Genomic DNA, 12,727 nt, shown 5'->3' on the forward strand with positions numbered 1-12,727 from the left:
CAAGCCCGCGAAGTTTTTCGCGTCTGCCCGCTTATGCCGACGATTTGCAAGACACAACAGCGCCGGAATGCGTTCATATTGTCTAAGGTAGAGAATGTCCAAAGTACAGAATGCCCCATGTTCAGAATGTGCAACGTTCAGAATGTTCAAGGTACAGAATGTCCAAGATGAGAAATAACTTCCCAAATGCCTCAGCGTGCAGGTGTTCATGTCTCTTCGCCGGCCTCTGAGTGCGAGGTCCCACAGCTGCTGTCTGCATGGTCCCAGACCCAGCCGCACCGACTGAAACAGGAACACACCGCTTCTGGCACCAGCCGTGTATTTCCCAGCGGTGGCCGCCGCCGGCCGCCGGCCCGGCAGACTTCCCGCGTAGCCGTTCTGTTTTTGGCGCGCCCCCGGTGGCGGAGGCCGAGGGGCGCGGTTTTGGGCGTTACCTTCAGGGCGGGGTCCGGCCGGGACGGCAACGGGCGGCGGCTCAAGCCTTCGCACCGCTACATTGGCTACACGGGTCTCCCGGTCACACATCCTGTACAGTACGCCAGGGAACGTGCTACCCGCAAGTCTGCGGACGCCACAGCTGCAGGTCGTGCCGGGCGAAGCCGATCCAATTGGCCGCCCACCGCGACCGGCGACCACTCACAGTACGCGGCAGCCGGCAGCGACCAATCAGAGCGGCCGCCGCAACGCGCCGGCCAATCGGCTCGCTCGGCAACAACTGGGCTTACCAATCGGCGCCCGGCGGCGAGTCCTGGCAGCCAGTCAGCGCCCAGTTGCATCTCTTCAGCCGGCAAGCCGACCGGCAGCCCCGCCCCTCGCAAAGACAGCATCTAAAACCCACTCGGACACACCTCGCGTCACGTTACGTCATCCCGCACCCCGCTCGCGCATGCGTACAGATCCCGCCGACAACGCCCGTCGGCAGAGGGGCAAGACGCCACCCTTGACGAAGCCCCACCACACTATGCCTCCAGCTCGAGGCACAGACCCAGCTTGTGGCCGCCCTGGTTGAAGTTCTTGGCGTCGATCATACTGGACAGAGTGAGCGTGACACCTGGCGGTGAGAGCAGCAACTTCAGATTTCGGTAACCGCTACAGAAGCCAACCATAAGGAAGGCGTTGACATTAAGCGGACTCGGGAAAAGTACATTAAGACCAGCCTGCAGCAACACAATGGAAATAAACAAATGTTCCTGCATCACTCCATCAACATTCCATAGAACATTCAAAATACGCCGGGCTTTAGGAAAAAAAACTGCATATACATGCAAAATACCTACTTTTGAAAATGCATTGCGCATCAACACTGATTGCAAGCATAACCTTCGGTAAACATGACCGCAAGCAGTCACCAATGACATAGGCACGACTATTAACCACGTGATCCCACTTTCAGCACGCTGCAGGCAAGAACCGCAGCTTCACCACCAACATGAAGTCTGCTGCGACCAGGACGCAACCCCCATCACGACCGCAAACATCACCGTCAGCATGACCACCAGCATCATCAGCAGCACGGTCACACCACTCACCGTCGCGGATGCGATGCTGGTAGCCGAGGCCGATCTCCGAGCTGTTGTTCACCTTGGCGCGCATGCTGCTGTCCTTGTCCATGCAGTACTTGGCGCCCAGCGAGAACCTGGTGACGAACGCGCCATCAGAGGGGCCGCCAGCCGCCAGCCGCGCGCCGCGCAGCGCCACCTCAGGATAGCCCGCTCACCGGGCACTCCCGGACACGGACACTCCCGGGCACGGACACTCCCAGACACGGACAGTCCCGGACACGGACACTCCCGGCCTTCAGCCCGGCGCCGTCCGTGTGCCACCAGGGCGACGGCGCGTGAACACCGTAGTCGGCTTGTCTCCGGACGCCAAAGACCAGAACAGAATGAAGCCGGGTGCTCTTGTCTACCCATGTCGCGACCGGTCGACACCGGCGGCAGCTTCCCAAGACCGCTGGCGATCACAGCCGCCGAGGCCAACACAGCTCGGCGAGAAGCGGACCGCGGACCCCACCCGGTGGCTGGCCGCGGGCGGCCGCCGCTGGCCGCCCGGCAACGCCACTATTCCGACCGGCTGCGACGCCCGAGGCCTGGGCCGGCTGGCCGGCGGCCAGCTGGCGGGCAGACCGCGCCGCCGGCCGGCCGCTGGACGACGACGGTGGTGCCGTCGACCCCGGTCGGTCATGGCACGGCCACGGCGTGAGCAGGACGCCGGCGTCATCGACACGACGGCCATGGCCATCGCGGCGCCACTCGAACGCATGCTTATGCATGTTGCGTTTGGATACATGTATACGTACAAGGTGAACAACCGGATATGGCCAACGATTGTGCGTGGGGCAGATGGCAAGTGTGCCATGCTATTTTGATGGATGTCTTATTTATGGTGTGGCTTTGCAGCCCCGTTCAGACTCTGGTTCGGGGCTACGTCAATAAGCCTGTTCCAACAATGGACCCAAGAGGAAATTGCGAGGATTTGACCTGGTGCATACTCCAGGTTAAGGAGCAGGGCCTGCAGGGTGCCAGCGTGGGAGGGACAGGCGGCGCCTAGGCCACGACGATGGTGGGCACGAGGCGGGCGGCAGCAGCGCAGCGGGCGGCAGCGCGTCAAGCGGGCGGCAGCAGCGCGACGCCGCAGCGCCCTCGTCGCGGCGCGCTCACTTGGTGGCGTTGGATCCGGCGGCCCAGCCGACCTCGACGGCGGCCTCCATCTCCGGCGACACCTTGCTGTAGACGGAGCCCAGGAACTGCTGGCCGTCCACCACGCTGGTGTGCACCGTGAAGTCCTTGGCGGAGAAGCCCAGCGCGAAGTTGGACTTGGTCAGCTTCGACTTGGCCGTGTCGAACGACATCTGGTAGCCGGCCAGCCAACCCTGCCAGAAAGTGATGCGTAAGTCAGCCATCCAGCTGAGGCCATCACACGGTGCGCCAGTCAGCCATCCAGCCGAGGCCATCACACGGCACGCCAGTCAGCCATCCAGCCGTGGCCATCACACGGCGCGCTAGTCAGCCATACAGCCGAGGCCATCCCACGGCGCGCCAGTCAGCCATCCAGCCGAGGCCATCGCACGGCGCGCCAGTCAGCCATCCAGCCGAGGCCATCACACGGCGCGCCAGTCAGCCATCCAGCCGAGGCCATCACACGGCGCGTCAGTCAGCCATCCAGCCGAGGCCATCACTCGGCGCGCCAGTCAGCCATACAGCCGAGGCCATCACACGGCGCGCCAGTCAGCCATCCAGCCGAGGCCATCACACGGCGCGCCAGTCAGCCATCCCGCCGTGGCCATCACACGGCGCGCCAATCAGCCATCCAGCCGTGGCCATCACACGGCGCGCCAGTCAGCCATCCAGCCGTGGCCATCACACGGCGCGTCAGTCAGCCATCCAGCCGTGGCCATCCCACGGCGCGCCAGTCAGCCATCCAGCCGAGGCCATCACACGGCGCGCCAGTCAGCCATCCAGCCGTCGCCATCACACGGCGCGCCAGTCAGCCATCCAGCCGTCGCCATCACACGACGCGCCAGTCAGCCATCCAGCCGTCGCCATCACACGGCGCGCCAATCAGCCATCCAGCCGAGGCCATCCCACGGCGCGTCAGTCAGCCATCCAGCCGAGGCCACCATGCCCGATGTCGGCCGCAGGAGTTCGCACGCAGGACAACGAGCTGACAACGATGACACTGGTACTTTAGAGGCAATGGTACCAAACAGAGATATAGCTACACAACAGGGATAGTGGTACTAAGGACATTCACATGCAGGAGAACAGCAATGCCATAGACACATGTAAGTGATGAGACGTTCATATTTCCCTCGGTCATAAGCACGATTGCCAGATACAGTGGCGGTCAATTGGCTCTCAATCGATATTTTGCAAGTTGCAATGACACAATCAATGACATATTAAAGAACAGATTTAGTTAACAGAGAAATTGTGTTGTCTACACCAGTCTTTTCCACTTAAAATTATCCTAAAATCTGTAAGTGAGCCTGTTTCATTATATCTCATGCTTGGTTCCATGTCATCAAATGAGTAAAACTCCCTTCAATGGCCCACTAAGACCCCACCATCCCAGATCCATTCTGTATCCAGAATCCACGCCCAGACCCACTGTACTCAGAACGCACACCACCTCAGATCCACACCACATCGTGAACAAGCGCCGTGCACAGACCCCAACAGATCCGTATCCACGTGGCCCGTACCTGATATCCAGCCACCATGGCGCCCTGCACCACCGGCCCGGCCGGGTCCAGGTTCACGTCGGCGTTCAGCGTGCAGGTGTCGTGCTTGAAGGTCGTCTTGGCCACGGCCGACTTCCTCCTGCACGGCGAGAGGGCCCAGACGGGGCGTGAGGAGGATGCCACGGGGGGAGATGGGAGTGGTGGCAGTGCGCACCGCCCCAGCAGAGGTCTCAGGGGGGTCAGGGGCAGGCGGGTCTCACGGGCAGGAGGTCTCAGGGGCAGGGGGTCCCAGGGGCGGCGTTCTCAGGGGCAGGGGGGGTCAGGGGCGGGGGGGGGGGCGGTCAGGGAGACACCACTGATACTAGGCATTTATACAGGAACTAAGATGCCATCAATTGCAGACGGATAGCTCGTAAGGATGTCCTTGGCACTCTGTCGGTGGCACTTACCCCCCCCCCCCCCGTACCATGTTTCCGTTCACTTATCAAAAATAGGACTGCACGTGAACTGGCCGCGATACTGGCTATCCGCCTCCGACAGACACGATTCCCTGGATGAGACATTATCCAGGGAAGATCATGAGGACCCAGGCATTGTAGCCATTAAGCGGATAGTCACATATATCACGCTGATGATTAATGCGCAGGGAAAATCTGTCGCGAACGGTCAAAGTTTGCCACTAACTAGACAGCTCACATACTGCACTTGCAAAATGAGATAAGCAAGTCAACTCCATTCCGCCTCGGGTGAGCGTACGCGGCCCTTGAGATGCAAGCCCTTCTCTGGGGCGTTTTCATCATAATATGAGTTGCCCAGGTGGCGCTCGCTGATTACATCGCACTTTGGTGGAGCAGTCGCCAAATCTCGCAATCCAAAACAGCGGACAGCGGCCACGAACGGTTCTGATGTACACAGGAAATACATACCAGAAACACGTCGGAAGGACACCAGGCGGCGGAGGCCGGCAGAGGACCCGTCCGGCCGGACACAACCGCACCGCAGTGCCCGACATGGCCGCTGACAGACCAGTGCCCGCGACTCTGCCCCGATAGTTGATTGTTTTACACAGCGACACCCTCCCCCACATGAGCAAACACAGCCGGACCGCGCACGTCCGGGGTCACCAGGTGGACTGGGGGGGGGGGGGGGGCGGGTGCGCGCTGGCGGAGGGCGCCCCCAGTCACGCACTCGGACGCCGGAAGGTGCGAGCCGGGGAGGAAGGGTGGCACCCTAGGGTGACGACTGCGAGGTCGCTGGTTCGAGGCTCGCTGCCGGCAGTTTTTCGGTCCCCGCGTCACAAGCGTGCCGCTGCTTCTGATCGACACCCGGATGGCCCGGTTCCCAATAGCGGCCAGTGACTCGCACAGGTTGACATCGAGTGGCACTGACCCCGTCTGCGGCGCCAGGCTGGTGTCCAGGGTCAGCTTCAGCCCCTTGCACAGTTTGTCCTCCAAGGTGATGTCGGTGGAGAGCGTGTTGTCCGTGTTCCACTTCTCCGTCAGCGTTAGGCCTGGCGGCAGTGGCCGTCCGACCGTGACGTCACACCACGAGATATTCGCTCAGCGGCAGGTCTGTTGACTGTGACGTCACGCCATCAAAGCATGACGTCATACAGTGAGGTAGTCTCAGACACAGTTGAAGATTCACAAGACTTCGCAGGCGGGATTTAAGCACCCAGGCAAGCTCATACAACCTAATAAAAAGTAATTGAAAATGCGGCTTTACTTCTACGCAGAACATCGCATAATTGCGCGTTTAAACCATGGCTCACACGATTCCATTTGGCTTTGAGGGTTCGACACGGCGTTTTCAGCGCCGGAGTCGTCGTTTTTTAGATGCCAGGATTCGCGGGATTTGGATCTGCTCTCATCTAATTGACTCCCGCGAATCTATCTTCTCCACCTAAATCTCAGTCGTTCGACTTCAGCGCTACGCAGGACCGCGTCTCTGCGCCAGAGCGTCTCTGCGCCACAGCGTCTCTGCGCCAGAGCGTCTCTGCGCCAGAGCGTCTCTGCGCCAGAGCGTCTCCGCGCCACAGCGTCTGCGCCACAGCGTCTCCGCGCCAGAGCGTCTCTGCGCCACAGCGTCTCTGCGCCACAGCGCGTCTCTGTGCCAGAGCGTCTCTGCGCCACAGCGTCTCTGCGCCAGAGCGCCTCTGCGCCACAGCGTCTCCGCGCCAGAGCGTCTCTGCGCCAGAGCGTCTCCGCGCCACAGCGTCTTCGCGCCAGCTTTCGTAATATGGCCAGTCGGACATCTCACCATGGACCTGATTTCAGCTACGGACTGGGAATATGTTGAGCCTGCTGCATACTGAACCAGGACCGCACCAAACAGCGTAACATCGCATGCCACACAGGGGTGCTCAACTCGACGTCGCAGTGTTTTTGCCATAATGAGGCATCCTCCTACACGAGACACCTGGGCAGTACAGTACACTGCCACACCTGCTGATATAAACACGGCGGGCCTGGCAACCCGGGTTTTACGGTGCTGCGCATTGGGAGAGCTTATATGATAATCATCAACTTACAGCATACCAGAAGGTACTGGTTAAACAACATTATTGAGTAGCCAATGGCAATTTGGGTCACACAATACCACATCTGTTGACCAGGACATGAACAATACATAGGAATTGTCATGCCCTGGTATAACTGCTCAGCCTGAAATGAAAGGTCAGATAGTACAGTACTTTGACCATACATGCATGTGGATCTCCTTGCTTGCCTCAGTCCAAGCATCTTCACAGCCCACAGTCACTCACCATACTCCTTGCACTTGTACTTGGTCTCCAGGTTACCCAACACCTTGGAACTGGCCAAGGTCTGCGTGAAGCTGGATGTGAAGGCCACGCCGGTGCTGGATGTGGTCTTGGCCTCCAGTTTCACCAGGCCGAAGTGGAAGCCCTTGCCGAACACGTCCCGGGATGACTTGCCCAGGTCGGCATAGGTGGGAGGAGCCATTGTCTGCCAGCAGAGGCTGACAGCTCTCACACATGACCACACCACTCCTTGATAAAATATTAATTCACATTTGGTGGGGGTCAATTTGACCCCAAAGTTTTTCCAGAATGGTTTCCGAACAGCATGACATAGCTGCACCAAATTTTGCAGAGCTGTAGAAAATTGAAAAGCCCACTGTTTGGTTCAAAAATCTAGGTGTACCTTGCAAGGTCACTGACATATACCAGATCATTTTGAGACCATGGATTTAGTGACATCAATTTCCAGGAAATCATCCAATATAATGCAACAACAGAGCCATAGACAAAGCCATACACCTCTGAGATACTTCCTTAGGGCACATAACAGTTGAACAAATGAACTCAATTGACTTAGGACATATGAAGGTCAGACCAAGGTCAAACCAACTGATTTGTTACCCTAAGGCTTGCTGTATGATGTCATTTCTGGTGCTCATTTCAAATTTATTGATAAAAGGAACCTCCTTATACATATTCCATGGAGTTGTTATTGTCAGAATAAGCCACTGACCTAAAATAACCCAGGTCAACATTTGTTTCTATGAACATACTGCCTACCATTATCTTTGGACTTTATTCAAATGCAAAACTCAAAACACTCTTAGTTGTCATTAAGGGGCATCACAATAAATCCTATTTCTTAACTGCAGCATTGAAGCATTGACCTGATTGATGCAGGTTCTGTGCTCAAATGCCTGTTTCCCAAACTGCTATTACCAAAGGTGATAAAAGGCCAAACAAGCCAGTAGTAGGTGCTGCTACTGACTTGGACTGTGGAACACATTGACTACAATGGTCACATGATGTCCTTAATTTAATTTCTATTTCAACAAATGTGTGAAAAAGGTGAGGAAGTTATGTAAGTTATTTAAGTTCTTTGAAGTTATTTTAGTCCAGAAAATCATGCTGTTCATACCCTAAATCCATTCAAATATCAGACATGTCAGAAACAGCAGTGCCAGTCCCAAAGCTGTGTTTTCACACAGCAGGTGTTGGTGACAAAGCTGCCGCAACTCTTCTCCAGGAAATGTAGTTTGTGTATACACATGCCAGCTGATGACATGAGAGCCAAGCAACTGTTTCTTTATCCTCACTTACACAGTGCTGTCCAGTTTTCAAAAAATCCTATGATTGAAACCCATTTTCTTGATATCTGAGAAGGGTGTGATGTTTACTTGGAGAGTACCAAACTGGAATATGAGGGTTAACTTGACCCAAAAATGGCATTAAGTGGGAAAAAAGTCATGCTGTGCATCATGTGGACAAATTTTAAGCGATCTCATTTTGGGAAAATTGGGGGACACAAAACTACCTCCTAAGTCGCACGCTCATGGTTGGCCGGACTTAAATATTCCTAATAACGAAGACGCAAGCAACCCCCTGCCGGTGCGCGCCAGTTTTGCCTCACTTCAAAACAAATCCTCCCGGCAAATATCTCTGAAAACTTCAGCAGCACAGTTCTCGACGACACTTGAAATACGTCACAGGACGGCACGTCGGAGAAGTGAATGGCAAAAACTTACGCAGATGAGGAGATGTGGGTCACAAACAGGGACAGTACAGCACGCCGACCACCCCCTTCAGATCAGACCTCGAGAAGGAAAGATCGACGGGTATCGCGCGATATTCGTCTCTCTGCGTGGTGCAAGTGAAGAACACGGCAATCAGCTGTTGATGACAAAAGGCACATGACCGCTAAACCATTGAACACGCTTGTTGGCCAGTCTCCATGTGTTATTTCAGTAAAGTTTGCTGCATACATTTCCCTAAAAGTTTCATTATTATGAGCTTTCGTCTCATTTATTTAAATCAGAACTTCTTCTTGACTTAAAATATTTCATAGGCATAGACTCACGTGACTCCAAAGCCCAAAGTGAAAAAGTAGCTCATTATTCCATTTGAACTTGTGCTTCACAACGCCATTGTTACACGGCTGCGGTAGTTTAGAACTTAGATACCAACCGCCAAAGCACGCAAACACTTAAAGTCTGGGATCCAGGTGACCCTGGCCTGAGCGCGCGGCAGCATCCGAGATGGCCGCGGTCCGGCACAGCTTTTGCCAGCTCGTGACCCCTCTCGGGCACCCGGCCAACCACGTCAGGTCTGGCCGGCCAGCCAGGTCTCGGATATATTGGACTTGAATTGAAGCCTTGAATTGAAGCCTGAATTGAAGCCTAGGCCTTCGCCACCATAACTGCGCTAAATTATGGTTATTTCAGTACTATCCCGTCATAGTTTAACGCGTTTCCAAGTTCGTGAAATCTTCGCCAATTTAGCAAACGCTTATCATCCTTTGTAGGCAGGACCGAGATCAGCTAAATGTTAAGCGACGACATAAGGCGGTCCTTCGTAGCCAGAGTGTTAAGATAAGGCACCACCCTGAAATGAGAATTTGTTTCCATATAATTTGGAGTAAGTTTTTCCAAATTCTGTGGCATAACAATGCCATTAGCGAATGAGAGTTGATGCATTAGCATATTTTCCTTTGCACCACTGAAAAATTCTGGTCCTGATGCTATTGCTGATGCTATATTAGAACTTGAATATCATCAATGCCTTGATAATGTTAAGAAGGTTTGCAAACATGTAAATCTGGCGACCTTCCTGTGATAGCGACATCAGTGTATCTATCTATCTCTACTATTATACCAAAGAAATAGTGTGTGTGTGTGTGTGTGTGTGTGTGTGTGTGTGTGTGTGTGTGTGTGTGTGTGTGTGTGTGTGTGTGTGTGTGTGTGTGTGTGCGTGTGTGTGTGTGTGTGTTGTAAATACTTGGTTTACGGGCACATCAAAATGTAATGCACCTGGGATGCGGGGACATTTTGGTTTGTGGGGACATGCCGTGTCCCCACAAACTGATCGAAGAAAAACCCGCACTGGAGGATCCTTTTGCCATGTTAGCTCGAGCGCCGGTCGATTTGTTTTACAGTTTTATTTTACGGTTTGTGTTATTCGTTTTGCATACGACTTTTATGTGCCCACATCCAACACTATTACATTTGGACTGTGTATACTCGGAGTGTGGTAATGGGCGGAGCCAACTGTGGTTTGGCCAGTTCCCGGATGTTGAATATCCTCACATACCAGAAGTGACACATAAACATAAATATTCGTCAGCTGAATGTATGTTAATGTTAAAGAGCGCAAATCTACCCAGTGAGTTAGTATATGCAATAGGGGTAATTCAAAATCAACGCAACGTCAAGGTTCGTGGTTTCGGCCCCTGAAAGGTCGATACCTTTGATGATATCGGGCCCATGATCCGCTCATTGTTTTTGACTATGTTGATATTCTTGCGGGCGTCGAAGACCGCATTAAACACTTAGCGATGTCTAGATATATGATGATATGAGGCCGATACATTTGCTGTAACCCTTATCATTTTGTAGCCCCTGATAACGCCTAGCCCGTAATTAGTATGGCCCTGACCGCGTCGAAGGCCCCTGACTGTGACACGTCTTGTCGTTTGGAGTCCCCCACTTCAGCAAGTCCCTAGCCTTGGCGATGTCGATGTTGGGACCTATGACCGTTTCTGAGCCCCGTCCATATTGATGCCCCTGACACTGCTGATGCTGTGGCTGTGAGGGTCCATGTTGGGCCATCAGCCATGTCGAACCTCTGACTGCGTTATGCGGCACAGTGACAGTGATGACCAGCGTCGGTGTCGGAGCCCAGATCGTATTGGACCGCTGAACATGTCCTCCCGGCACGGGTGTCGATTTGTATTCTTTTGTGAAGCCCCCCCCCCAATGTTGAGCTGGGCGCCCCCCAATATTGGCTTGGTCCCTCAATGTTTTGGCTGGGATAATATAAAAGAACGTTGGTTTGATATGATGATAGCACAAATACTATTTTCTTTAATCTTTCCGCGTAGCGGTGTCTAAGTCATGGCTGCTCTTACCACAAGATACAAATCATAACAGCTGAGTTGATAAATGATGCAATAAACTTCACATACCTAGCGACACAAGGCACACACTGGTTCGTGAAGTTGAAGTGAAAACCTCTGAAATATGGGGATGACTCAGGTCTTTCATGGCTAACCCCGTCTCTGTTCCCCACAACCAAAATGCGTGCCGCCTCCCATGACCGCCACGGAAGAGCGCCATCGGCGCCCTAAGGTGGCCTCTAGAGGGGCTCCTTCACGTGCCGATCAGAAGAGATGCGTGCGTCCAGTGCCTGCTCCCTGGATCCAACCCTGCATGACTTCTATACTGCTCAGATTGAGGACTTATAAATTATACAAATATTAAAAATATGCATCGATTTTATCAAAATAAAGTGGGCTAAATCCGGTGAGCAAAAAATGGGTGGGCGGTAGGTTGTCTGGCCTTCGGTTCGCCCCCCCCCCAATAATTTACAAAAATTGACACCCCTGCTCCCTGGTTGAATCGAACTCTTCGCCATGTCGGAGCTCTGATTATGCTGGGGGTCTATGGCTGTGACAGGGTCCTTGACTGTGCTGTGTCCTAACTATATAACTGTGCTGTGTCCTGACCGTTACAGGGCATGACTGTGTCGGAACTCCTGGCCTTGCTGACATCTCAACATGATGAGGCTCCTGACAACTAATGCTTTGACTGTTTCAGAGCCCCTGGCCACGTTGGGTGCGTGGATGTATCAGGCCCCTGACTGCATAGAGCCCCTGAACGTGCCTGGGCTTCTGCCTGTGTCATGACACTGACAACGGTGGTGTGGGTCAAACCCTATAGCGGTGTCGAGGCTCGTGAGCATGTTGGGCCGATGACTGTTTTAGTCGCTGATTGCGTTGGGCGGTAGCAGTTTCAGGACCCTTGGCCGTGTCTGGCTTTTTTAGGCCACAAGGCAATTGTCATGTCGGGTGTGTTTCGTCTTCTGCACCATAGCAGTCACTGCCTACACCTGCCATCCTCGGCTCGCGGAAGTTTCCGGATATTGCGCTGGATACGAATGTGCCCACAAGGACGGTCTGTTGCATCAGAGCGCGAGGCAGCGTTAAATGGCGGGAAGGCAACAATAGGTAATCGCCCAGGTGTCGTTAAATCCATATCAAGGCCAATCAGTCTACATGAAGATCTTTTCTGTCAGCGACGAAATTTGAAAGAGACCGCATTGCAGTCTGAAGTCAAATCTACCAGAAAACGTCGCCATATAACGATAAATGCGATAAACCACACGGAACAAAGATAAACCAGTGCAATGAGTTGTAAACATCATCTATCTCATCAAACAAACCATCTCATTTCGGAGGTTCATTTGCTTGTAAGTACCATTTGCTGACCATGCCAAAACCCTGGTGGTTAGGTCGTAGGTCTTGGTGCGTGACTGACTTGCGCAGCGGGCTTAAGGCCGGAGAGCAGATCGGTTCGGTTCAAACCTGAGGCGCCGCATGGACGGAGGGAGAAAGACAGGGACCGTTTGGTCAGCGGGCGCATCACAAACATAAATGGCGCGTAATAAAACCCCATGCGCTATCTCACGACATACTGGGGCAACACCAGTGTGGGAGAAAAAGCTCTAACAGGGTTTAATCCGTTCACAAAAACCACTCTCTGCCGCTTTGCCATCATTTGTACACTTTG

General features: G+C 53.9%; 1 protein-coding gene across 1 annotated transcript; it reads right to left on the reverse strand.

Moving 5' to 3' along the window:
* Positions 1-302: 302 nt before the first annotated feature.
* On the reverse strand, positions 303-8,792 carry LOC119090132 (voltage-dependent anion-selective channel protein 2). The gene is made up of 7 exons (XM_037212929.1): positions 8,690-8,792; positions 6,948-7,149; positions 5,573-5,693; positions 4,205-4,322; positions 2,661-2,872; positions 1,530-1,636; positions 303-1,051 (listed from the first exon to the last, which is right to left on the reverse strand). The coding sequence occupies exons 2-7, from the start codon at positions 7,144-7,146 to the stop codon at positions 960-962; spliced, it is 849 nt and encodes a 282-aa protein (XP_037068824.1). The 5' UTR covers positions 7,147-7,149; positions 8,690-8,792; the 3' UTR covers positions 303-959.
* Between the last annotated feature and the right edge of the window lie 3,935 nt (positions 8,793-12,727).

The sequence above is a fragment of the Pollicipes pollicipes genome, unplaced genomic scaffold (assembly GCF_011947565.3).
Source record: "Pollicipes pollicipes isolate AB1234 unplaced genomic scaffold, Ppol_2.1 Scaffold_1600;HRSCAF=1878_pilon_pilon_pilon, whole genome shotgun sequence".
Classification (NCBI taxonomy): domain Eukaryota; kingdom Metazoa; phylum Arthropoda; class Thecostraca; order Pollicipedomorpha; family Pollicipedidae; genus Pollicipes; species Pollicipes pollicipes.

Coding starts and splice junctions, on each gene's coding strand:
- LOC119090132 (XM_037212929.1), bottom strand. CDS start 7,146: ATGGCTCCTCCCACCTATGCCGACCTGGGCAAGTCATCCCGGGACGTG. Junction 2,873..4,204: donor CCATGGTGGCTGGATATCAG/GTACGGGCCACG, acceptor ACTTTCTGGCAG/GGTTGGCTGGCCGGCTACCA. Junction 1,052..1,529: donor CCAGCATCGCATCCGCGACG/GTGAGTGGTGTG, acceptor TCTCACCGCCAG/GTGTCACGCTCACTCTGTCC.